Genomic DNA, 25855 nt, shown 5'->3' with positions numbered 1-25855 from the left:
CAGGCATAAATCCATAGGCCCAAAGTGCAGCAGACCAAAGGGAAATTCTGAGTACCCGTGCACATTCAGGAAAGGACCTACGGCGTCTTCCTACACTGCAGAGGCAGGAAAACAAACAACTCTATTTCCCACGCTCCTTCACACCTAGGGTTCTGAGTACCGTTTGGGATCCGTCAGTGAGACGCATTTGCTGGGCTCTGAACCTGCAGCAGTTAGACGAGGAGAGAGCGAGAGCTCAGTGGCCCCAGCCGGTTCTGGGGCCAGGAGCCGTCACGGCGGTTTCTGACCTGGGCAGCAGTGGTGCGGTTTCTTGGTCAGTGGCTGCAGCACCAGCTTCCCAATTCCACGGGCTGTTAGCTACCTGCTCGATTACAGAGGCGGAAGCAGCATCCGTGGGGGCCCAGTTCTAATGGGATGTGTGAGAAGTGGCCCTGCCCGGCCTAGATTCCATCTCCTAACTCTTCCCATCCATCTCTCCAATCAGTCCCTTCTGCTGAAACGAGTGGGAGGGTCTTGCGTCCTGGACCAGGAACCCTGACCAACAGAAGGTCTCACCAGAGTGTCCCGCTCCTAGACATGTCCTTGCACCCTGGGAATTCTTCTGTTTTCCAGGCCTTTGGTCTGCAGAGACCTTTAGGGCAGAAGACCCCCTCAGGCAGATAGCCCTCATCTAAGGCCCAGGCACTCTGTGGATTTCCCAAATAAAGCAGTAAACAACCAAATCTGAGTAATTCAATTCCTAGCTCCCATCTACTCTTCCTTAAAGACAGAGGCTCTGGGAAGACTTTCCTGACCACCTAAAACTAGGTTAGGCCCCCTAGACATGCGCTTCGCTTCCGTGCTGACAACACCAAAGCACTCACCTCAGTGTACAACAGTTCTGTGCTTTGTGCAGTCTGTCTGCCGAGCTCTGGGAGGGGAGGAAATTTGCTTCATTCACTTTTTTCTTTACATTTTGAAATATGAGGTATAATTCATGTAGCATGAAATTCACCATTTTAGAATGTATACACAGTACAGGTTTTTAGTGTATTCATTATTTTGTGCAACCATCACTACTGTCTAATCCTAGAACAGTCCCATCACCCTAAGAAATCCACACCTGACAGATATAAATAGCACTCAGTCCCATTTTCCCCTCTCCTCTTCCCCTGGCAACCACTGATCTACTTCCTGTCTCTCTGGATCTGCCTATTCTGGGCATTCCCTGTAAATGGAATTATGTAATAGGTGGCCTTTTGTGCTTGGTTTGTTTCACTTAGCATGCCTTCAAGGTTCATCAATATTATGGCATGAATTGGTACCTAATTCCTTTTTATGGCTAAGGAATACCCCATTTGCATGCATACATCACATTCCATCTATCCTTTCCTCAGCTGGTAGACATCTGAGTTGCTTCCACTTTTTGGTGATTATGAATAGTGCTACTATGAATATTCACTTCTCTATCCCCAGTGCCTAGTCGCGCCTAGCACACAGTAGGTACTCAATTAATGCTTGCTGAATGAATGAAGAGCCCAGGTGATTTTCCTAAAGGACCCTTTTCTCCATGTGGCATGGCGGCAATGCTTCCCTGACAAAGAAGAGCTGTCCTCGGCTGCCTGTCAACGCTGCCTCATCTGCTCACGGGCCCCGGTGTCTCTGGCAGGGACTCTTCCACGTAGTTTGAGCTTCATCAGGAGAACGTGATATCCCTTTAGGCCTATCATCCCTCACAAAGAGCAAGGAGATCCTTCAACTTACTTCTCCTGCAAATGCATTTACTTCCCTTTTATCCTTCCTAGGTACACTGCTCTATCCTGCATCCTCCCTTCCCTCTTGCCCCGTCAGCCAGGCCCCTTCCTCCCAAGCGCCAGCCTGAGACGCAGGGTCATGTGCTCAGACATGTTCCTGCCTTTCCCCTGCCTTTCCCCCTGCCTTTCCCCCTGTTAGCGCCGACTCACCAAGCCGGCTGATGTCTACACTGTCGGCCCTCTCACCACCCAGTCATGTACTCACACCCTAGACCCAGGACTCAGTCTTCAGCATCAAGGATGTACACCTTCCAGAACAGAACAGTCCGAAAGAAACAGCATGAGAGCCACACATGTAACTTTAAATTAGTAGACTCACATGCCCCAGTTATTCCCAACATACTTAAACATACTGCGATAACTAAATAAAGCATGCATTTAAAAACTAAATTTAACTTCATTAAAATTAAAATTCTGTTCCTGAGCCACACTAGTCTTATTGTAAGTGCTCAGCAGCCACATGTGGCTTGTGGCTACCGCACCAGACATCACAGTTCCAGAAAACTAGCCTTCAAGAACAGCTGGCCCAGGGCAAATTCAGGCAGATGTCAAACTGCCTGGAATCCAGAACAAAACAGGGGCACTGCAGTCCTAAATACCGAGGGCTGCAGGCTCTGCTCATTCAGCAAGCACTTACTAAACCCCTTCTGTGAGCATGTCATAGGCCTTCAGAGGGGACACAGGTGGAGAGACATGTCACACGCACTTAAAGTGGCAGTTTTACAGTCTGGTTATGTGTTTAAGTTAGCTTCTAAAAGTTAATTAGACCCATAATGTAATTGAAATATTATAAAGTTACAATTGTGTTTAAGCCTAAAATCAAAACTATGAGTCTTATTTTTCCAACAACATAACATTTAAACAAATATACCCAAATGTGTTTTTAACAGACACACAGTCCTTAAGGCCCTCAGCATAGTTGACCAGACTCAAAGTCTAGCCTTATGTGAGCAATTGAAAGTCCAGAAAAAAGGGGAAGAAACTGGAATGCTGGCTTCAAAGCCAGATACACTGTGCACTGAGGCTGATGAGTGACCTTCAAACCAAAACAGGAATCACTGTTTTCAGACCTTCTTACTCTAGGAGTCAAAATACTCTCTCTCTTGTCAAGAAGTGAGAAGAAGAAAAAAACAAACACTGACAACAGATGTGGATTCTGATTTCTAGATGGGGATGAGCAACTAAGGGGTGAAGGAGAGGCAGGGAGGAGCACAGTGAGTCCCAGAGCCTTGCCTGAATGGGGAAGGGGACTGGGAAGGACGGGTGAGACTTATCATCAAGGGGCTGGAGGGAGGGCTGCAGCCGGGGGTAATGAGAGCATAGGGACAAGGAGAATGGAAAGGAGAGGCTCAGGATAGGCTCCTCACTGAATCTAAAGATCATCCTATTTAAGGGCATTTGAGAACTGAAAACTGCTGCTGCTAAAGATGATGTGGTGATGATGATGATGGAGATGACGGTAATGCTATGGATGGTGATGATGATGATGAAAGTGAGGCTGAGGATGATGGTGATGGTGAGGATGGTGATGATGTGGTGATGATGATGGAGATGATGATGAAGGTGATGATGGTGATGGAGACAGCACCTAACAGTTGACATTTATTGTTTCCTACATGGAAGAAACTGTTCAAAGTCCTTCATCCAGACATTGTTAGGTAATCCTCATTTAATGGGAAAGATCTCCATGCAGTGGAGAGTACTGAACACAACCCTGAGGAAAGAGTCTGACAGCCAGAAAGGAGGGGAGAGACCTTCCCAAGGACAGGGAATAAAAGAAACACTTCTTGGGGCTCTAAGTTTTATCCAATTTGCTCTGTCAGTTTCAATAACTACTCTCTTCTTGTTCAGTCTCAGACCAAACAACAAAGACTGGGCCTGTCTTCCTAAAACCAAGAACCAAACTCTCACTGGAGGTTCAAATTAACATTTGTAGCTAATGGTAATGACATGCTTCTGGAGTCCAACAAACCTGAGTTCAAGTCCCAGTTTGAGGCTCTTACTAGTTCTTAACAGTTAAGAGTTGGCCTTGGGCAGATTATTTTTTTAATCTTTTGGAATGCTGTCTTTATTATTCTCAAAAAGGAGAATGATCTGAATAAACCATGAGACTTTCCCATTTTTCACAAGCTTACCCTCTCCTTACCAGAGAAGCTAAAAAAGAAGAAAAATAGCAAAATTACCCCATTTCCTAAAAAACAAAGGGGAAAAGTCTTCCATCAAACACCTACCCTGGGCTTAGAAATCAGCAGGAGTCAGCACGCCCCCACTAACAGGAACAAGACTGGGGTTGAGACACATCACTTTCTCACACTCCAAATGTGGGAGGAGCCCCCAAACTCCCCTCCCTAAAGAAAGCCAAGCCAGGCACAGGCCTCAAACTGCACCAGCTGTTCCTGAAGATAAGCAGGGAGGTCCTAAATTCACCCAGCACCTCATGGTCACAACAACTACCAGCTATGGCTCATGGAAAAGATCCCATCTGAAACAATTTCAAGACAAAATACTGAGATATTGTCAGCATGGCCTCTGTGAGGTGGGCAATTTACTGAATCTGACCTCTTTTCAACCCCCAGGAACATTTGAGTACATCTATGATGTTGGGGAAAAAAAAAAATGGAGGGGGAAGGTATAGCTCAGTGGTAAAAGTGCATGCCTAGCATGCACAAGGTCCTGGGTTCAATCCCCAGTACCTCCATTAAAATAAATAAGTAAATAAATAAACTTAGTTACCTCCTCCCCCCCAAAAAATGGAGGCACGAACAACACAAACTAACAAAACCCATGGCACTTCACTAAGTACTCTTTGGCTCTGAAACATGTGACACTCACAGGGGCTGTTCCTCCAGCTCTGGCTTGCTCAGGGCAGTGCATCCTCACCGGTCCACTTGCAGTGGGGGTGTGGCTAGAAAGACCCCATCACAGTGCCCAGGGCATGTGTCCGTCCACACTCAGAAGGGCCCCACCCTTGGTTGTTACCGCCATCATGAAATTCTTAATGATTAATCATTATTCATGATTCTTAACCAGGGGCCCTGCATTTTCATTTTATAGTGGGCCCTGAAAATTATGCAGAGGGTCTGGTGATGCCGACTCAGAAGAGGGGCTCAATTCACAGCCACAAGTGGGGAGCTGTGGCGTGGCCCTCACACCCGGGTAAGGGCCAGAACTCACAACTTCCTTGGAAGGAATCGGACTAGTTTTCATTCTTAGGAAGAAAGGATCTGACCTCACACTACCTCCTTAAAAACAAAAACAAACAAAAAAGGCAACTGCAATTCCATTTGAAAGATGGAAGAAGTATGCCAAGTAAGCGTTAATTTCCCTCTGGTTCTCGCCAGCCCCCAGGGGCAGAAGCTGTTAAATGCTCACTCGGAAACGCTAGGGGCAGTGCTGTTAGTTCCAGAAACCCAGCAAGGGCTGGGCCGTGGGGCGGAGCAGCACACAGCAACCACTCGGACCAGAGGGCAAGGAAGCATGAAGAGACATACTCACATCAAGGAATCAGTTATCCTAAGTAGAAAATGCAGGACACAAATGAAGGTTAACGGGTGGAGTGTAGCAAAAATTCAGGGAGAAGAGCTTCCCTGTGTGTTTGTGTGTGTCTGTGTGTGGGGAGGGGGTTTAAGTAAAAACTAAGGCTACAGGAATTTTTTTTTTTAAATTAGAGATGTTTTTAAGAAGTGACAAAAACCACTTCTAAATTCTTCATTTTCCTGGTCAGGACAATTTTTCACAGGGAACCAAAGCTTACTGTAACACAAAATCAAACTGCTGTAACGGCTTTCAGTCCTTCAGTTTACTGGAAGATGTTAACAGACCACAGGGGCACGAAGGGCCGACCACCTGAGGTTCTGCAAACACCCCACACTCCCCAGCTCCCTGGGGAGGGCAGAGTCAGGGCAGGGTAGGAATTTCAAAGCTCAGCCTTCTACCCCCATCAGGGAGGCTACCCACAGAAACTGGGCCAGTTCAAGAGTGTGGGGAATCACAGGCCAAAACCCACAAACTCAATCAGGTGAAAGCCAGCCAGGGCAATCCCAAAGAAGCGATTTAAAGGAGCTTTTCTCTTCAATGGTTTGATCAACCAGACACTTGAGACTGGGTTCTGCTCGTTACCTGCCATATTCCAAAAGCGTGGCGTGGATTCGTGATTCTTCATCCAGCAGCTCCTCTGCTCCCTGCTGGCGTTTGTATTTTCGACGGGGCTGGTAAGCATCCTGAGAAGCGGATGAGACAGAGAGTTACTGAGCTGTGAGGAGGCTCTCCTCCTGAACCGGCTGCTGGGTGGTCCAGCCGGTGGGGTGCAAGAGTCCTTCCCGGTCACGGTGAGTACACAGCTCTCCGGCAGAACACCCGGCACAGGGGGCTGCCTTCAAGGAGTCTGCCCCTTTGATTTTCACATCCGTAGCAAACATTTCTCCCCATCTATCGCTGTCAACTCTGTTTCAACTTGATGCTTTTTTGTCCAATGACATTTTAACATTTCATGCAGTCAAACATGTCATCTTACTTCCTAACCCAGGGATTGCCAAAAAAAAAGCTCCTGTATGTTGCTTTTATAGATTATACATAGCTTTTTAATCTAGTTAGGATTTTTTTTTGGTATAGTGAAAAGTAAGTATCTATTGATATCTATTTTTTTTAATGGAAAACAAAGGATCCCAACATCATCAGCTTAATAGTCCACCCTCCCCTTGATTTAAAAAACACACATAAAAACGTGCACCAGTATTATACTCTTCCATTCCTCCTGCTTTGTGAGTCTTCATCCTGTCTCCACTGTTCTTTTCCAAATTTCCTGGCTCCTCTTACACATTTTCTCTTCCAAATGAATTCTAGTTATCAGCTTGCCAAGTTCATCATGGAAAGCTGTTGAGCTTTTATTAGAATCACACCAAATTTATAGATTGCTTTGGGAGGAACCAACATCTTTATAATATTGAATCTTGCCTTGAAAAGCAAGGTTTAGGTTTATCTCTCTATTCAAATCTTTTTTTTTATTCCTTAATAAAACTTTCCAGAAAAAAATGCGTATTTTCTGCAATCACTACATATCCCGACTGTTTTACCATCCAGAGCCACAAACTGTGCAACAATCACAGATATATATGTTAACTCAGACTCTTAAAAAAAAAATCCTCTCATAGCAAAGGAAATCTCAATTCTTAAACTGTAATACCAGAAAAGACTAGATATAAACCCTTCAGAGATACGTATCTTTTTTTACAAAAGTGTTTTGAGGTTTATCCTCAAAAAAAGTTATGAAAACATAAAACACACCATCAGCTTTCTCTGACTTTTAAAATTATTAGAGTATGATTTAGTTACAAATGTAGAAACAAATACAGATTACTCTGTGTAGGACACATTCCAAAATTGCGTGTGTGTGTGTTCACACACACACACACACACACACACACACACACTCCTAAATAAAGTATATGGCATGTAGCAGGTGCTCAATTAATGTAGATCCTCACCCCCAGATTACCTGGTTTGTCATTCTGCCCCAAATGAAAGTCCTTTCTGGCTGCCAAACTGACATCATGTAACACCTCAGTAATATTTGCTCAGGGCTCTGGTGCAAGCAGGGAGCTGTTCATGCGGGGTATTCTAGCTCGTCCCTGGACCTTTTCTCTGCCACTAGACGTCACCACACCCACTCACTACCTGGACATCACCGGGACCAGCACTATCATCAGGTTTCTCCAGACAGTGGCATTTTAATGCGAATTAGAATTCTTCCCCTCTTGATAATCCTGGTTAACTTCATTACTATCTCATTTTTTCTAAATGAAAAGTTTCAAACATACAGAAAAAAAAATCCTTTCTGTAACATATATATAATCTCTACAATTTTGAGGAAGAGGAATGAGACAGGTTCTGGGACGATACTGGAGGGCTGTTCTTATAATTTGCTGCCACAAATACGCCTCGTTTGCTGCTGGTGCCTACGTGGATAGCAAGCTATAAATAGCGTAAAACAGATTTATGGTGAAATGAGAAGCATCATAAACCCATATGACGTCAGTTACTGTGTACGATCTAATTGCCACTGAGCCTCACTGTTACAGCAGCACTGTATAATTGAGCTTAACTACTATCTTCCCTACTTACTACTCACAGAGTCAGTGACCCCAGACAGGAAACTGGGATCTTCTAAAAACGGAATGATTCCAAAACAACAGCACACTGAAACCAACAGCCACAAGGACCTTTTACTCTGCCAAATGACGACAATGTTGGCCTTTTGTGTAATTATTCCTTATACTTTAAAGTAGCTTCCAAGCACCTTGCTTTTTGAATTTTATAACCACATCACGAGGCAGAGCCAAGGCGGATGCTGTCACCTCCACTCTGTTACTCAGTCTGTCCAGGATTGCTAGGATAGGTACCCTGGCTGCGAGTCCCAGGGGTTCCTCCTACACTAACTTGCCCCTGGGGGGCATTCCAGTCACCCACCTGTCACTTAAGCTGAGCCCTCTCACGAGACATCATACAATCTGAGGCTGCCACCTGCATCGTTACAATGGTTTGCTTAAGTAAAGGATCTAAATGTCAGAGGTTTCCATACCAACTACAAAGAACTATTGCTAAGTCACCCTTTAAAGCAATAAGAGTCAGGAACACCGACATCTAGTCCCACCTCTGCCATCCTGACCCAGGGAAAGGCAGTTCCCCTCAATGAGCCTGTTTCCTTGTCTATAAAATGCGGGTTGGATCTTGAAGGAGACTCCTAGTCTGTCATTCTTTGTGTTCTTTTAACCCTGCAAAGATAATGACTTGGTAGCATGATTCCATCAACAATTTAAAGTCTGACATTAATTTTTTTGAAGACCTATGCTTTTATGTATGACTGCACTCTTCAGAAGGCATGCAAAATCAGTTCCTCCTGTTGGTAATAGTGGCAGCAGCAGAGCGGCTGTCCTTTACTGAATGCGAGGCACGTGCCAGGTATGTGCTGCTCTACACGTGCTGCCCACCTGACCCTCACACGTACGAGGGCACCATCCTTCTTCACGTACACGGATGACGGCACAGCACAGGGTAACAACGTGCCCCTGGTCACCAAGGCTGTAAATGACAGACACAGAACGACTCCAGAACTGAGACTCTTAAGCACCCTGCAAAGTGTGTTCTACCTCAACTTGGATCACCTCCATGGTGGGCTCAGATCACTTGCTCAGCAGATGCCAAAGGATACACGAGTGGGGTTAAAAAAAATCGGTGATCCTTTTATAAAGCAGAGGCCCCTGTGCTGAGGGTCACAGATCTCAACTTCGCAGGCCCAGCCACCAGTCAGGTTCCCTCTGAGTCACGTCCCAAATGGCAGGAAAGGGAGGCAAACACGAGCACCAGGATCGCATCTGCAGCAATGTCCTCACCACGGCCACCAACAGCCACTCCCTTGTGGACTCCAGGAGCCAGCGAAGCCCGGCCCAGCAGGAAGCGGAGTCCCGGGGGCTGCCTGCGCTGACCGAGAAGCTTACCCTCAGGGCCCACCCGACACCCCAGCCCACAAGTCCCTGAACAAACACCGCTTTCCACCCAAAGGGGCGCCACAGGTGTTCCCACCACTGCATGCGGGGCCCTGAAAGATCCCACAAGAAAAAGTGATCATAACTGGGATAAGTATGCCTGTTTTCTTCATGTCCACATTAATAAAATCACCACCACCACCACCATGGAGGCCCCGGGTGCTGAGTGAGGATTTTCTTTAAAAACTCCATTGCAAATGAGAGGAAGAAAAAAAATGTGTCTCTAGAGGCCTGAAATGTCTAATAAACACAGAGGTGTCAGGCTCAGTTTCACTGACAGGCTGACCAACAGCCACACGGGCCTTTCATTCTCGGTGATACAGCCCCAAAACGTATTGTTTCTCACTCTCTACCCAGGGCTCCGAGTGAGATTTACATCTGAAGATAGTCGATTAAGCATTATATATTTTTACTTCATAGTTTTTGAGCCAGTAATACACAGACTCAGTATAAAATTCAAACAGCGCCGGGTTTACAGGGGAAAGAGAATTTCCTTTCCCCTCTGCCCCTGGTTCCCTGGCTCCCTGTATCAGAGGTAACCCTGCCACCTAGTTCTCAGATCTCTGCAGAAAAAATGAAGCACATTTAAACAAGGAAAGCAACTAATTGGTTATTATCTGTCCTGAAAATGCAACTAGGAAGAATCTTTAATAGCATACAAGACTCCATGCTGGTAAGTGGAAAAAAAAACTTACAAACTTATAGTCAAAGTAAAATTCTAGTTTGGTATAAAAATGCACATTAAAAACACGGAAGAGGTAGGTACAAGCATCAAAAGTGGCTGCTTCTGTGTTGTTGGATTAAGGTTGATTTTCTCCCTCTGTATCTATCAACCTTTAAAAAAAAAAAACTTTACGGATGTTATAAACTGTACACCAATTTCATAACCAGGGAAAACAATTACTCTGCTGTCCTATCACATCCTCTTATTATTACTATTTAGTACTGCCATCAAATCTGAAACCAGTATCTGGCTTCAGAGTGGACTCTCTTAGAGGTTTTCCATTCCTGCCATTTCCAAAATGGAACCGTGGAAAAGATGCAAAGTACAACTATAAAGTGACAAAGATTCTTTTGTTCTGTTTTAAATGAGCATTCTAAGCCTTTCACCACGTCACAGTTACTGCTCTTTTCAGAGTAATCACCTTGAGAGACCACATATTTATTCTTACAGTAAAAAAAAAAAAAAAAAAAAAAAGAGCAAAATAACTCTATATATTATTTCCTGAAGAAAGAGAACTTACACCCAGGCACTGAGGCTCCATTCCCGTCAGCTCAGGTAGGAAGGCCGGAGGGTGGTGTGGGGAGGGTGCTGACCAAGTTCTGCTGGGCTCTGGCCCAGAGGGTTCTGAAAAGGCCCCGAGCTCTTCCCTGGGCCTTGTGCTGGGGAAGACCCCGTGGTTCAGGTGCACCGTGCATGGTGACAAAGGCCATCCCAGAGTTTCCCACGCAAAGCTCAGAAGCTGCTCTGCCTGTCCACAGCCATCATGAGAGTGGGAGCCTCACCAGATCAGCTCCAGTTCATCATCTGCCCTTGGGAGCTCCCTGAAGTTCACACCTGCCACTGGCACAAACGAGGAAGGGCTTTGGGTTTAGAAAACTGGAACTAAGGAAAACACAGGGCTGTGGTTGTGGCACATTCAACCCGTGGACACTGGCATGGGATACTGGGCGGGGACGCAGGCAGGCCTCCCTCACACGCACATGTGAGGTCAGCTTCTGGGCAAGCCTGGCAGATAGAAACCTTAAAGGAGCAGGGGTTTCTATGATTTAAATCAAAGGGCTATTTGGAGGCTATGACCCTACGTTCTTCCCTTGCAGAAGAGCTCAGGCAGGGAGCTTACCGAGAGGTCAACGACTGTTTTGATGGCCCTTTCTCTTCTCTTGATGAAGTCATCATCCTGCAAGACAGAACCCAGGGATTAAACAAAGCCTGCGTGAAGACTGAGACAACTGGACTGCCCAGCAACCCGTCTTACAAACTGACTTCTCTTCACAACTTTGCCTGAAGAAGTCTCAATATTCTAACACACTGGAATATATTCTGCATGGGAAAAAGCCAGGGCCTCTGCAGACGGCTTCAAAGCAGATCCCTACAGCCGGTCAGAAAAAGGGGGGCTACAGAGTGTGGCGGTGAAGACAGGTATTCTCACTTCAAATCCTCATGAGCTCTGAAACCTCAAGCAAGTTATTGAACCTCTGAGCCTCAATTTCTCCATCTGTAAAATGGGGCCATCTATCTCAGCGAGCAGTCGCGAGGATTAAAAAGTAGAAGGCACATGATGTGCTGGGACTGGGATTTAGTATCTGATAATGAGCAGTTTTTATTGTTGCTGTTGTGATTATTATTAAACTGTTACTACTGGAGTGTCCTAAGCAGGTGGTCTCCCGAAAAGCTTTATATGACTGTACAAAAACATACTCATGCTCTTGAAATTTAGTGAAAGCTTTGGATCAAGTGCCAAAATTGAGAGAAAAGGACAAAATTGTAGGGCTTAACATGGAGTGCCTATTTAAAGAGGCAACTCTAATGAAGCAGGAGGCCCAGTTTCAGTGCTGACCAGGTAGAGGCAGAGATGCCAAGACCAGGTCGGGGCAGAGATGCCACACAGGTGGGTGGCAGTGCAGGGAGCCTGAGCTCACCCTGCCCCTTCCCAGGGGGCCCCCAGCTGTGCACTCACGTTCTCAGTTGGACAAGAACAGAACAGAATGCTGACCTCGGGGAGGCGGTAGGTCTTCTGGAACTGGGATATGGAGTAGGAGCGGATGTAGTCACCCATCTCTTCTTTTGTTTCGATAGCCCGCTTCACCAGCCACTGGGGAAGGAAGCGGGGAGACGGGGGCTGACGGGGATGGAACACCACCGCGGTAAAGGCCGACTCCGGGACAGGGCAAGTCATGAACCCAACTCACAGAATGTGCACTGAGCAGGCGACAAGAGACTCAGCACACTCTGCCCTACAGGAAAGGCCACCGCTGGGTGTCTGGATGCTGGGGTCCAGTGGGACCTAGAGTTGGCAGCCGTGCAGGAGCCTGGGAGCCTCACTCCAGGTGCCCAGGCCTCAGATTCCCCCTCCACACCTACGGCGGAGGCGAGAGTATCAGTTCCTTTCACTGCACAGAGGGACGGTGGGAGCAAATGAACACAAGTACTAGAGAGCCCTGGACATGCCTGGCGCACAGCTGGTCCCCACCTCCCTGCTCCTAGAGGCAGATCGCACTGGAACTCACTCCTGCCGGTGCTGCTGCTGCCAGAGAACCACTGAGAACACCTAGTCTAACCTCTTGCGATAGGTGAAAAAATCCCCCCAGTATTCAGACTTGGGAGCAGGTGTGCTGAGTACACAGCCCCCGGCTCAGATGGGCCTGGTGCTCACCGCACCTGCCCTCTGAATCCACACAACACTATAAGCTAACAGAATCGGAAGCTCAGAGACCACACAGTCCGTCCCCTGATCCACAGCCCGCGGGCCCCAGAGCTGTGGGCCCCAAATCGGGGGCTTTTTAGCGCATCTGAGCCGCATGAAGTTTCCCAGCTCCAAGGGGCTGATGTGCAGAAGGGGCTGCTCTTCGTGTCTGCCTACTGACAACTCCAGGTACCTGAAACACACACACACATCCCGCAGCCTGCGCAAGACCCAGGTGCTCTGAAGGTGAGAGTGCAAATGCAGAAAGCGCCTCCGCTTCTCCTCCCCGGCCCTTCCTCCATTCCTGTTGTTACTCAAGAACATACGGAGGGGCTGCCATCTGTCAGGGTCGCCATCTCTCTCCAGAGAGCACTCCTAATGCCTTTGGGTGGTTTGGGACAGTAGCTCTGTTTCCCCGAGAGCACAGCCAGGTGCGAGAGCACAGCCAGGTGCGGCAAGGTTTACACACGCACGGGGCACTGGGCTCCTGCAGGGACGGCAGGAATGCAGCCAGCTCAAGGAAAGGACGCGCTTAGGAAGCAGGTACCCAGGGCAGGGGGGCTGCCAACAACTATTCTTTTAGTTTTAGGGGATCATTTTCTTGTTGCTGGTATCCTTCATTCATCTCCATCACTCCACTCCACCCCACCTCCGAACAATGACCTCAGGCACCCACTAAAACCCAGAAGGGCGGGGCAGACGATCAGACAGCACTGGGAACCACTCTAGGCCCTTACCGGCACCCCCACCCCAGCACTGCCCCTCAACTCAGGAGGCTGACTCACTGCTCAGCTCAGTTTCACTCTGCTTTCCTCTGCATCTGGAGACCCAGTTTCTGGCCTTTCATAGTTGTTTCCTTCTCAGCTCTGCCTCCATTAATTAGATCTACACTGAGTCATTGCGGCTGGATCCCAGCGCTCAGAGGAGGAAGGCAAAGCTGTCTGAGTCACAGGATATCCTTTGAGACTTGGCTGCTCTGTTTTGGAGTTCCCAGCGTGACAGGCTGCAGAGGGGAACTCTAGGAGAGCTGAGCTCCGCCACGGGCCCCTAGCATGCGACACAAATGACTACCCTCACCGGCTTCACGTGTCCCGTGTGGGAGAAAATGATGAGACCTGGAACTCCCAGGAGCTGCAAGTTAGCTCCGCTTTTCTCCTGGCCGCATTCAGGGTCACTGCAGCTGCGCTAACGGCGGGAACGAGGGTGGCGAGCCTCTAGAAGCACACCGCGCGACCAGCTCAGTGGTGCCCGGTGGCTGGTCCGTGACTGCCCTTTCACTGGTGTCCAGCACGACAGGAAGCACCTCCAGGCGCGTGGTGAGTTCTTTATAAGATTAAACATATTCCATTTGAAGGACTGTCCTTTAATCTAAAAGTGGGGGTTGAATGGCCTTTCTCTGGGGGGAAGGGCATAGCTCAGTGGTAGACAGCGTGTTCGGTGTGCACAAGGTCCTGGGTTCCAACCCCAGTACCTCCATTGAAAAAAAAAAGGGTCTTTCTTTTAGGATATTATAGAGAAAGATACTGGTTACTTAAAAAAAAAAGATGTCCATACGGGCCAAAATACAGGTGGTGACCACAGGTCAACCAGCATGTTTGCTTTAAAATTTTACAGGTCCGTGAAGTGAAGTCTGGTAACCATTAGCTGAGGCGCTCACACCCAGACGGGAAGCCCTCCAGCGCTGCACTCACAGCACAGAACATCAGGCACTCAGAATTCCCAAACCAACTATGGAAAACCATTCCGCCTTCATCGCCTTCTCACATCTAGACTCGATTTTTGGCCCTCAAAGTTCTAGCACAGGACTGAGCATGGTCTGGTCACTAGAGATCCAGGCAACAACGCCAGCCTGGTGGTGCTGGAGGTGTCAGTGACAACCCGCACAAGGAGGACCAGCTACCATCCCCGCAGCAGACATCCAAATGGCATCCCGAGTCAAAGTCTCAGCCTCAGATGTATAAACACCATTTACAAATTTCATCACACGTGATTTGAAGTCTAGAGCAGGGGGAGACTCCCAGTCACAGGAACAGCCCCAGAAACAACCACGTAGCACTTACGAAGCACTAAACGGGCCAATCCCTCAGCCAGGTGCTTCACACACATTAACCTTCTCAGTTTTCATCCATAGTGGATTTTCCTCCAGAAAGGGGGAAGGAATGAACGGGCAGGTGTTTTCTCCGGACAGAAACTAGAAGGCAGGAAATCCTCTGCAGTGTCACCAGCAGAACCTCCAGCTGTGTTAGAGCCATCGGAATCACAAATTTGATACGGTGGTGGAAAAAAATCATAGCATCCTGTCAGGTAGCCACTATCATAATTTCTATTTAACAGGTAAGTTACGTTGTTTGTCTGAGGTCACAGAGCTAGAAAGTGGCAGAGTGAAGATCTGAACCCAAGAAGTCTCGAGAGTCCAGGCTGTTCACTCCTATACTATATAAACTTAACAGAAGCACGAGACTTCTCCAGAGAGCGCTGTGCAGCTTAACTCGTGGTGGCCGCTTGCTGGCGGAGTGGGAAAAGCACAAGGTGTGAAGACAGGACTTTACGCTGGAATCTGCCTCTGTCCTCCCTGGTTCTCTGCTCTCAAATCAATTGTCCTCTCTGAGTCTCACTTTGCTCAGATGTAAGACGGGGATTATACTAGATGCTTCAAAGAACGCTGCTAGGATCAGAGGCAGAGCACTGAGCACACAGCAGGCAACAAAGGTGAGTCCCTTCGCTCCTCCTCTTCTGTGGTGCCTGGAGGAGGGGCTGACACAGCAAGAGCCACGGGGCCCTGGGGGAAAGCTGTGCTGGAGATAAGTCCCTCATTAGATATTTAGTCCTCAAATAAGACCTGAATGCCTACAAAGTGCCAGACACTCTAGGAGATGCCGGAGACACAACAGGGAGCAGCTTACGGTCTGACGGGAGAGACACAAAACCACCCAGACGCTTGCATGTACACGTCCACACACCGCAGTAAGGAAGTGCAGTGAAGGCAGGGATGCGGCCATGTGAGAGGACACAGCAAAGGAACCTGTTCTGGATTCGGGGGGCAGGGGAAGCTTTCCTGAGGAAGCTTCGTGGACATGAGAGCTGAAGGATGAACATGAATTAGGCAGGTAAGGAGAGAAGGGAAGAGCTTCCCAGCCGGAGAGGAAGGGATCGTGGCAGGAGGAGGCATAGTACGTGTGAGGACATTTGAAGACGAGTCAGAGGGGCTAGAACAGAAAGCACCCGGAGAAGCAAGAACTCACACGGGGCTGGACAGGCCGAGGGGACCAGAGCCTGGGGGGCAATGAAAAGCTACTAACAGGTACAAAGATCGGAGCAGGTGACGGTGTGAACGAGGGCAGAGCGGGTACTGAGGACCTCTCGAGGATGACACCAGAGGGGGTCATGTTCTGCTGTCACCAAGTAGACACGAGGCCCAGCAGATCCAGGATCCCGGCCAGACGGCCCCAGAGCCAGACCCCGTCAGAATTCAGAGGGCGAGAAACCCCGCAGACGCTCTCACCTGAACGACAGGAAATATGTGAATGAAGTCCATCCCCTGGATCTGGTGCGGCTCCAGCTGGTGTGGACACTTCATTCTTGGCAGGACGGAGACGATTTTTTCTGACAGAGCTCTGTTGGGAGAAAGCAGCGAGCAGGAGTGAGAACGCAGTAAGCGTCCCTTAGGCATCTCCCTCGGCTGGGCTGCACCCCAGAGGAACCTGGGGCTTCTCAGTACCAGACCACCACCGAGCTTCTCCTGGCTGGCGGCAAAGGGAGAAAAACAAGCACCATTTAGATGTGTGTGAGCACGGAAGGCCGCAAAGCCGCCTTCACCCTTCATTCTAAGATTGGGTTCTTCCTACTTTTTGTATTAAAATATTCTGTTTCTTTATGATGTTACAATCACACTTGAGGTACAACAGTTGAGTAAGTTTTTAACACCCCTACATGGTAAAATAAAAGTTATTAGTGCCCTGTATTCTTTTACATTTCACTTGCTGCTCTACTTTTTCCACAAGTCTGGGAACCACTAGGCTAAACATTCGAAACTGCTCTAAATATCATTTGGGCAACAAATACTTACCAGACCCTGTGCTGGGTGCCCAGAGTATTAAGACAAAACATGGGACCTCGTGCTTAAAAAAAAAAATTTTTTTTGAAGTTCTCTACTCTGGTACAAAGTATTTTTGAAATAAAAAATAGCCCTTACTTTTTTTTGATACTCTAAAATTAATCCTGGATTTGAGGGAAACTCGTGTCCTCACTCGATTTTCCAGAGAGGAGTTTTCCACTTCTCACGAGGGACACTCAGCTCTCTCTCCCACACCTTGCTCCCGGTCCTCCCTGAACTGCTGGGGGAGGAGAGGAGGGGCCCCGCTCCTTGAGGTCCCTGAGCCCACTCCTGTCTCAGCTGGGAGGTAAGCACCCTGGCATGGCTGGATGCTCAGCTGAGCCCTGGCCTGGGGAGGGCGGGGAAGTTTTATGGCAGGAGTGACAGACGCACCTGTGTGCGAGTCCATTTCACCACAGACTTAAATCTCCTTCTCTAATCAGCTGCTGTTTGATCTCCAACTGCCTGGTTCCTATTTCTTTGATCTGAATTGGATCAGATTCAAGAGAAGAGAATGGAGATTATTTAGCAGGTCCACTAACCCCCCAAACCATAGCATGTGGACCTGGAACCTTGAGAAACAGTCACAAGCCATGACCCTGAGGGGCCACACGGAGAAATGGGGGCTTCTGGCTCAGCCTACTTGGGTAGTTTAGATTACATTCCATCTAAGACCCTTAAAAAATCATAGCCAGTAGCAGCTGCTGGGCCTCATTTACAAGAGTCAGACTGTTTTCTAATAGATGGAGGCCCTGGTGAACAAGATCACCAGGTTCTTACTAGATGCTTCAAATGCAGCAAGTTTGGGGTCTACCAAAAGTATTACTTATTCAAAGAAATCTTGTACACCTTTGTCTTTCTGCGGTTCCATAATCCTTCCCAGGAGACAGACACCCTTAATACCAACTTCTAACCTGGGCCTGGATGAGAGCAGTTATCTTACCAACATTGCCCTTAGAAGGTTTGATGCCCTCAGTCTTGGGAGGAATGAAGTAATCTAAGGACAAAAGTCAAACGGCTCCCAGGGAACAGTCCTCGGAAAACACTCTACAAAACCATGTTCATAACAGTTAAAGCTGCAGAGGGAAACAGTCACACTCCCAGCTCCACTGATCATAGTATCAGTGTCAAGTCCAGTATGTTAAGAGAAAAGAATGCGAAGGGAAGACTGGTCCCTACCGCACACATTCACAGAAGGAAGGACACCCACTGCCCAGGGAAGAAGCATAGGGGAGGACATTTCCAGCCCAAACAGAAGGGGGGGGGTGTGATTTACCCAAAAGACCTGAGAAGTGTCGGAGGGAAAGTGTCACATGGCCCCTGGGTGCTCCTACAGGCCCCTCCCTGAGCAGCCTGTCCTCGGCCACGTGTGACTTCTCTGCCACGAGATACAGGGCCTGCCCTGGTGGGGAAGCCTGTGGTTGTCCAGCTCTTCCTGGGGCCCAAATGGGACAGTTTGGTAGGATTACCAAACTCATTTGTCCACATATCTAAGGCTCTCTCTGATCAGCTTTATTTTCTAATTTGATTTCTCTAAGACTCCCATGCCTTGTTCCTTAATTTCCTTGTAACTTGTGAGGAGTAGAGATAGGTGCTTAATTGGCCCTGCTCCCTAGACTCCAAGCTTAACAAATGAAGATGATCAACTCTGGCTTTGCACCCTTGCTCAGGGCGGGTCTTAACTGTTCAGAAGGGGCCCCCTGTCCAGCAGGAGGAGAGCGCCCTCTAGCGGCCACAGATCTGTGGGTCGGCCTAGGGTTACTGATTGCCTACAACCACTCAGCAGCTTGAGAACCAGAGGCTGGGACCCCCAACCCTAGGCAGCCAACCCTCTTTCAGACAAGGCTCTCCTGGCCACTCCTCAGAGACAGCCCTCTTTCCCCGTTCCCTGAGGCCCTGAGGGAAGGACGCCCAGGGTCATCCCAGGGTTTACAACCCTCTTAAACCCGCCTCCTAGAAATTACTGCCAAGTCTGCACAGTGTCAGCAGCGTGTGGAAGCAGCTGAAGGCACTAACGCTGCTGGGAGGGTGGACGTGGGGACACACAAGTTACCTGGAGGCAGGGGGCATAGGGCAGGGAGACTTCTTGCAGAAACCTACCAGTCTCCATTCGTTCGGACTCTCCCTGTCGATCCTCTGACTTTCTGAAAATGGGAAAACGATCATTGCAGAGCTCACCAGGCAGGCTTCCTAGTCTAAGATTTTAACACGCCTACTTTTCATCACAGGAGACTGGTTTGACTCCTTTAGGTTTTAAGAGTGTTCAGTGCACTGTTTCCTCCTCCACTGCAAGCAGTTTACAAGAGGGGGAATTAAACCAGGGTCTAAATTCCAAGCTCCATCACCTACTCTGGGACTTCTGGCAAGCCGCCCGGTCCCTCTGGTCCAATACTCCCATCACAGAGCGAGGGATAATCCCTGTCCTGCCTCTTCAAGAGTGGTTGTGAAGGTTCAACAGTAAAACGCACGTGCAAGTGCTCTGCACACAGGTGCCTAGTAAATGTACTGTAGAACGGAACTCAGTTATAAACCTAAAATCTCATTTATGGGCCTCGGGGCCGAGCACCCTGTGGTGACAGCGCTTTAGGACAGGCTGGGGCTGGAGGGCGGAAGCTCTTGGAACCCACGTGAAAGAAGGACCAAGGAGGACAAGGCCCCCGCGGAGGACACAGGGAAGACAGCCGGAAAGGTAATCACGCCCTGCGCTGCCAGCGTGCTCCTCAGAGGTGCTACTGGCCACCTCTCAGGTCCGCTGGGACACGCCGGGGGGCTGCAGACACCTGGCAGTATCAGTCTAAGTTGCACCCGACCAGAAACTTTGTGGGGAGGCCCCCAGACACAGAACACATTCCAAAACCAAACAGAAAAGATTTCTGGATAATTCAGTGCCCTGTGGCTATGGCGTTTCTCCTACAGATAATAAAGACTCAATTCCCTGATGTACTGCTAGGAGTCTGGTGGGGCTTTCCAGGCAAACCTCTCTCCCCAGCTTTGCCTTCAATTGTAGTTCATGGCTCTGCACTTAAAAGTCACACACCAAGCACTTATCAGAGAATACAGTACATCCTCAACCCCTTATCCAAACCCTTTAGGGGCAGATGTTTCAGAGCTCAGAACTCTTTAGATGTCCGCAACTTTGTATACCTAAGGGGCATATACCATGCATTACGTAAGACCCAGTAAAAGCCAGAGCAGCACCCTATAATCAAAGAAATAAACATTTCCACCGCAAAGCGTATCAATATTCACGTAAGTGGGATCAAAAAAGACCGTAAACAGCCTCAAGTCAGGTCAGGTCAAGTTTCGCTTGCAAGTAAGTTCTGTACCCACACTTAGAACAAAAACCCATTTTCAGTGTTTTTTTGGAGTTCAGAAATACAGATAAGGGATTGGGAAACTGTGTGAAAAACACGATGCTCCAATATCTATTAAGAGAACTGTCACTGATGGGAAAGTATCACAAACCCCAGAGACACCAGCATGAAAAAGGGGCTAAAACCCACTGAAAACTCCAGAGGAATTTAGGAAGGCAGGCTTTGTAGAATCAAAAAATAGTAAGACTAGCCCAGAAAGAATGCAATGGAAAGGAATCCGAGAAGATCAGGGGTGTCACAGATGTAAGAAGCCATCAGTTCAAACTGGAACAGAAAGAGGCTTCAGTCTGGAGTGCGCTCAAATTTGCACATACTAACTACTAAATATACAATAAATAAACAACAAGTTTCTTCTGTATAGCATGGGGAACTACCTTCAATATCTTGTAGTAACCTATAATGAAAAAGAATATGAAAACAAATATATGTATGTCTATGTATGGCTGAAACATTACGCTGTACTCCAGAAACTGACACAACACTGTAAACTGACTATACTTCAGACAAACGAAAACTCCCAAAAAAAAAAAAAAAGTGTATTCAAGAAGGCAGTGCATGCACGTCGTCAACTGAGAAGCTGGCTGGTCAGCTATCCTTCAATTAAAAGAAATGTTTAACAATATGTTAAAATCCTCCAAAACTCTTCTTTGTATAAGTAGAAACCAACATCTGAAAGAGACGCATGTGAAGCTGGCCAAATCACAGACAGAATTCACTGAGCACCATTAGTTGCTTCTGTGTTAAATGCTGGGGGGAAATACCGAATAAATTTGGTTTCCAGGTCATCAAATTATATAATCTAACTGATGAACCAAGTAGGACACATGTGAAAAAATGCTTAAAAATGTAAAATTGTTTATAAATAAGTCCGAAATTCTGTAATTTAGGTCTATAGAAAAGAGGATTTGGGTGATTAAGTGAAGAAGTTGAGGGAGTGAGATTTCCCAGAGAGGCCTGCCTGCCTGGTGGGACGGCAATGCTGAGTCCTGTTGGAGTGGAGGGTTTGGGTTTTCTTTTAGCCCAGGGTGTTTTGATGGAGACACCGTAGCCATCGGAGTAAATACAGCAGACAGGGATGAAGGGCTGAAGTTCAATGAGAATTTTAAACTGGAGGTTTAGAACCTGGGAGTCATTGACAATGAGTTTGAAAGATGAACATTAATGTAGTTTCAATAAAAATAAATTAAATAAAAAAAAAAAGAAACCGGCTGATCTTATTAGCTACAGGGAAAAGCATGTGCTTCTTTGTCCACAAGAAAAAGACGAGGCAAACAGAAACACAAGGAAAAAAGCTGTATGCCTATGAAGCAAACTGCAGTGTGCCTGACTCTCCGTGACTTGCAGAGACCACCCCCACGGGCTGGGGGCAAACGCGTCAGAATCATCCTTGACCACTGCCCCGCCTCTTACACTCCAAATCCAATCTGTCATCAAATCCTGTTGGTTCTGCCTTCAAAACAGGTCCAGAAGGCCACCACGGCTAGCCCACTGTCCAGGCCCCTACCATCTCCTGTGTCTCCCTGCTTCCACCCTCACTCCCTTCATTCAGTCATCAGATGTGGGTTCCTTCCAAGACACACAACAGATTTCATCCCTCCTCTGCTCAAAGCCCTCCAAGGATTTCCTGTCTCACAGAGTACACCTGAGGTGCTTACTCTGACCTAGGAGACCCTACCTGCTCTGGTTCCACGGCCTCTCTGCACTTATGTCCTATATCCCCCCACCTCCCCCAGGTAAACGTCTGCTCTGGGCCTTCCCTTGGCATTTCCGTCTTAGCTCCAGCATCTCCTTCTCAATGAGGCCTACGTGAACTTAAAGCCACAACTGCCTCCCACCCCACGTCCCTCCTCATACCCCTCCCCAGCTTTAATTTTTTCTGGGGCACACACTAATACTACATACAATTTACATATTTATTAAATTAGTTCCTGGTCTGTCTCCCCCATACACTACAAGCTCTGTGAGGGCAGGACATTTTTCACTATGTATCCAAAGTGTCCAGATCAATGCCTGACCAATAGCAGGGGTTCGATAAATATCCACTGAGTCAATGATGAGCACACGAAAAGAGATCGCTTTTCACTGTGACAGTCTGAATATTCCCGTTTAAACAGCGTCATTATGGTCCAGAAGAGTGCATCTCCTTTTTTCTGACCCCATTATAATACTTCTTATTGTAAATAGTTTTTAGATTTACTTTTAGAATTTACTTTTAGATTATACTGTTAGAATTTACCTGTAGTTAAAGCATGGATAATTTAACTGCTATTATGGAACAGACTATAAACATTATGCCCTAATCATATAAAAGTGATGCTATGATGGTACCCGGAGGCTGAAAGGGAGAAGAAAAGACAGAGGGACTAAAATGTTTACCCTACATAGTTAGGACCCAGGAGAAGCTAGTTTATGTTAATGGGTCAAGAAATAGAAACATAAGTAGATTAAAATTACGCCAGTGATCACAGAACAACAGATAATTAAAAGACTGGAGCATGGGAGACCAAAGGGATGTAGCGAGTGGTACAGGTGAGCCAGCTTCCTCCTCGTGTTAGATGTAAGTGAAACAGAGCATATACGTAGTCGGAGATGTAGACGTGCCCACTCTGAAGGATCTAAACTACACTGTCAAAGAGGACTCCTTCCAGGGAATAAAACTGGGGTGTAGAATGGGAAGAGGGGAGACATCAGCTGTATGTTTTGCTCCCTTAGGTGGCATCTGAATTTTTTTTAACCTTTGTGTACGTAACACCTAAATAAAAATAAACAATAGGACAAGAACACAAATCCACCTCCGGACTGAGCTGGCCCAGCAGGGAGCAGAGCCCCCCCCTGGACTCCATCACGCCGCCTCCCACGGGAGGACTTCTCCCTACGGGTGGCTGGATGGGATGCCGCGGTCCCACACGCAGCTGTTAGGATGCAGAGCACCAATGACAGTACCACCGTGTCAAACTGCACGGCCTCCTTAACGAGGAGCCTAGAGACGCCTTTGCTCTTAGTGTTAAGAATTTTTGATTCTTAGGGACTGATTTTTCTTCTACTGTATGGAAACTGTATATTGGATACTTTAGCACGTTCTCCTCTTTTTGCTGGCTGCCAGGAAGCTTAGAGCCAAATCTGTGTTCCACCCTTAGGAAAACGAGCCTTGTGGCCGGCCCCTTACAGGTGTATTCCTTACCCCAACCCTGCCTTTTGTTTCCATTTTTTTTTTTTCCCTTTAGCTTTGCTTTGTCTTTGCTTCACTCTTCCACTATTACTGCTTCCCAGGCATATCTGTAAATCATCTTTAATCCATCTGGAGGAGGAGGAGGCTTCAGAAAAATGACTAAGTCAGTCACAGAAGCACACAGATCTGGGATCACAAACCCTCCTTCTTACAGATAAGGGAACCGAGGCTTGTCCCAGGTCACACAGCTGCCCATTGGTAGGGCTGGGCAGAACTGAGGATCCCCAGTGGCCTCATGAAATCACCAAGGCTCTGGTGAGCAAGGGAAGACCAGCCGGGGTGCCCTCCGGTGACATCTTGTGCAAGGAGTTCAGGCTGCCTCCACTTGATGGGAGACAAAGTGAGGCTCTGCCTTAAGCAGAGGGAAGGATTCCCGTCCCCTCAGCTACTTAACTTCCATCCAAACTCGCTACCTTTGGAAAGAGACACACCAAGCAGTCACTGGAAACTCTGATCAAGAAAAAGCACTGGAAGTAGCGTATGTAACGTTATAATAACATCAGGTGACTCTTGCATGCTAGCTGTGTGGCCCTGGCTTCTTTCTGTCTCAGCTTCGCAATCTGTTAAACCGCAGTCATATCCCTTGTAATGAAAACTGAAACAAAATACGCACAGTGTCTACCACCACTTCTGGCGCACAGCACGTGCTCAGGAGTTAGCTCTTTCTCCCCCTTGAGGCTCTTCCGGGCAAACGCGGATAACTTACATTTTCTGACCTATCGTAGAGTTCTCCTGAAAAAGCAAGTCAACGTCCACGTCAAAGTTGCAAGTGGTGATGCACCAGGTCATTCCTCCTACCACCTGCAAGACACACACACAAAATACCCGTTCGCTCTTCCTGGTTTGGGAAGAGGGGAAGAAGCGAAAGGCACATAAAATATAAATAGTTCTCACAGATTCAGTGAACATACAAAATCATGTGTCTGCAGAGAGGGACAATATGTGTCCTGGCTCCGTCTACCACAGTTCACCTACACAGCCCTGCTGAACAAAACTTCCTGCAGAGATGGGAACGCTCTGTCTCTGCAGTGCCCCGGCCAGTACCGCGAGTCACACGTGATTGCGGAGCACCTGGAATGTGGCCAGTGGGCTGAGAAGCTGACTTTTATGACGAAATGGACATATGATGCATGGATCCTCCTGATGCCGATGGGGACAGACATTAATTCTCAGCTGAGACAAGTCTGAATCCAGTTACAGGCAAGTGCCAAATTCCAGAGGAATTCTGTGTTTTATGGACTGGATACGTGAGTGGCAAGGGTGACATTTTGTGGCTCGTTACTTAATTCCCATACATCTCATTTTTTTCCCTCTACCTAAAGGAGATGAGAATCCCTGCTCTAGTTTGTCACAGGATCTCCCTGAGATGCCAACGAGGCTAAGGCTAAAAATCCATGTTGAAACAAAACCTTTTCAGGTACAGCTTGATATTAGAAGACAACAGTGAATCTTACCCCTGGCTATACTGCAGACTTAGGTGAGATGCCTCATAAAATACAGATTCGAGTCCCCGGTCCAGACCTAACTAACCAGAATTCCAGTGGGAGAGGCCTAGACATATGTATTACAAAATCTGGGATGCACAGCCGGGGCTGCGGCCCACTGGAGGACTCAACGCTTTCCTCCACCAGGAAGCTTTCCAGGCCTGCCCTGTCCGATCTGGACAGTTCACTAATGTGCATGGTCGCCGTGGCACTTAGCGAATTGTGCCATTTATTCTACGTGGGCTGGCTTACCTGTCTCTCTTCCCTACTCTTTAGAAGCCAGGCTCTTTGAGTACAAGGCCTTTGTTCTTACCTCTGTGCCCTTGGCACCTACTACTCTGCTTGTGCATAACAGTCGTTCCAGGTTCTGCTGAAATAAAGGACTTCATCCCATGGTGACTTCTCCCTCCTCCAAACTCAGCATTTACCATCCATCCAGAGAGGATCTGGCAGCCATCTGTGAGCACCTTGACTTGGGACAGCTCCTTATTAACTCGGATTATTTTATCTGACATAAGCTGTATCTCCCCTTGAAAGGAGGAACTATTTATTTTGCTTATTTGTATTTCCCAACGCGTCGGGCACAAAGAAGGGACCTCAAGGTGCATCTACTGATACATGATTATTTTAATAGGAAATTTTAAAGCTTCCCTAATGAATCTGAATTAGGGAGAAACGACAACATGGGCATAAAGTAAAAACACAATCTCTTCTTCCTTTCCACGGTAAACCATGCCATCCTGACAAACGACAGTCTTCTGGTTAGAAAGACCTCTTACCTTGTCAAAAGGTGACAAGCCTTTAATTCTTGCCCTGAAATACCCAGCTGCAACCAAAAGCTCCAGAATTTCAGTCAACTTGACATTTTGTTCTTCATCTTCTCTTGTTTCCACCTAAAACAAAAGGTAACAGTTAGGCTGGTAAAAGCTACCCT

The 25855-nt window shown here is 47.6% G+C and overlaps 1 protein-coding gene across 2 annotated transcripts in view; it reads right to left on the bottom strand.

Moving 5' to 3' along the window:
* CCDC93 (coiled-coil domain containing 93) overlaps positions 1 to 25855 on the bottom strand; it is an 86752-nt gene that overhangs the window by 56628 nt on the left and 4269 nt on the right. The window contains exons 2-7 of one of the 2 annotated variants that reach the window (XM_031451286.2): positions 25701 to 25814; positions 24144 to 24238; positions 16244 to 16355; positions 12052 to 12150; positions 11179 to 11235; positions 5913 to 6013 (exon numbers count right to left, since the gene is read on the bottom strand). In XM_031451286.2, coding sequence (XP_031307146.1) covers positions 5913 to 6013; positions 11179 to 11235; positions 12052 to 12150; positions 16244 to 16355; positions 24144 to 24238; positions 25701 to 25814 — 578 coding nt within the window. The remainder of the gene's footprint in view (positions 1 to 5912; positions 6014 to 11178; positions 11236 to 12051; positions 12151 to 16243; positions 16356 to 24143; positions 24239 to 25700; positions 25815 to 25855) is intronic. The other variant, XM_064484698.1, reaches the window with a different exon arrangement.

This window comes from Camelus dromedarius, chromosome 4 (genome assembly GCF_036321535.1).
Source record: "Camelus dromedarius isolate mCamDro1 chromosome 4, mCamDro1.pat, whole genome shotgun sequence".
NCBI lineage: Eukaryota > Metazoa > Chordata > Mammalia > Artiodactyla > Camelidae > Camelus > Camelus dromedarius.
Note: the sequence above shows the minus strand (reverse complement) of the source record. Positions and strands in the feature narration are given on the sequence as shown.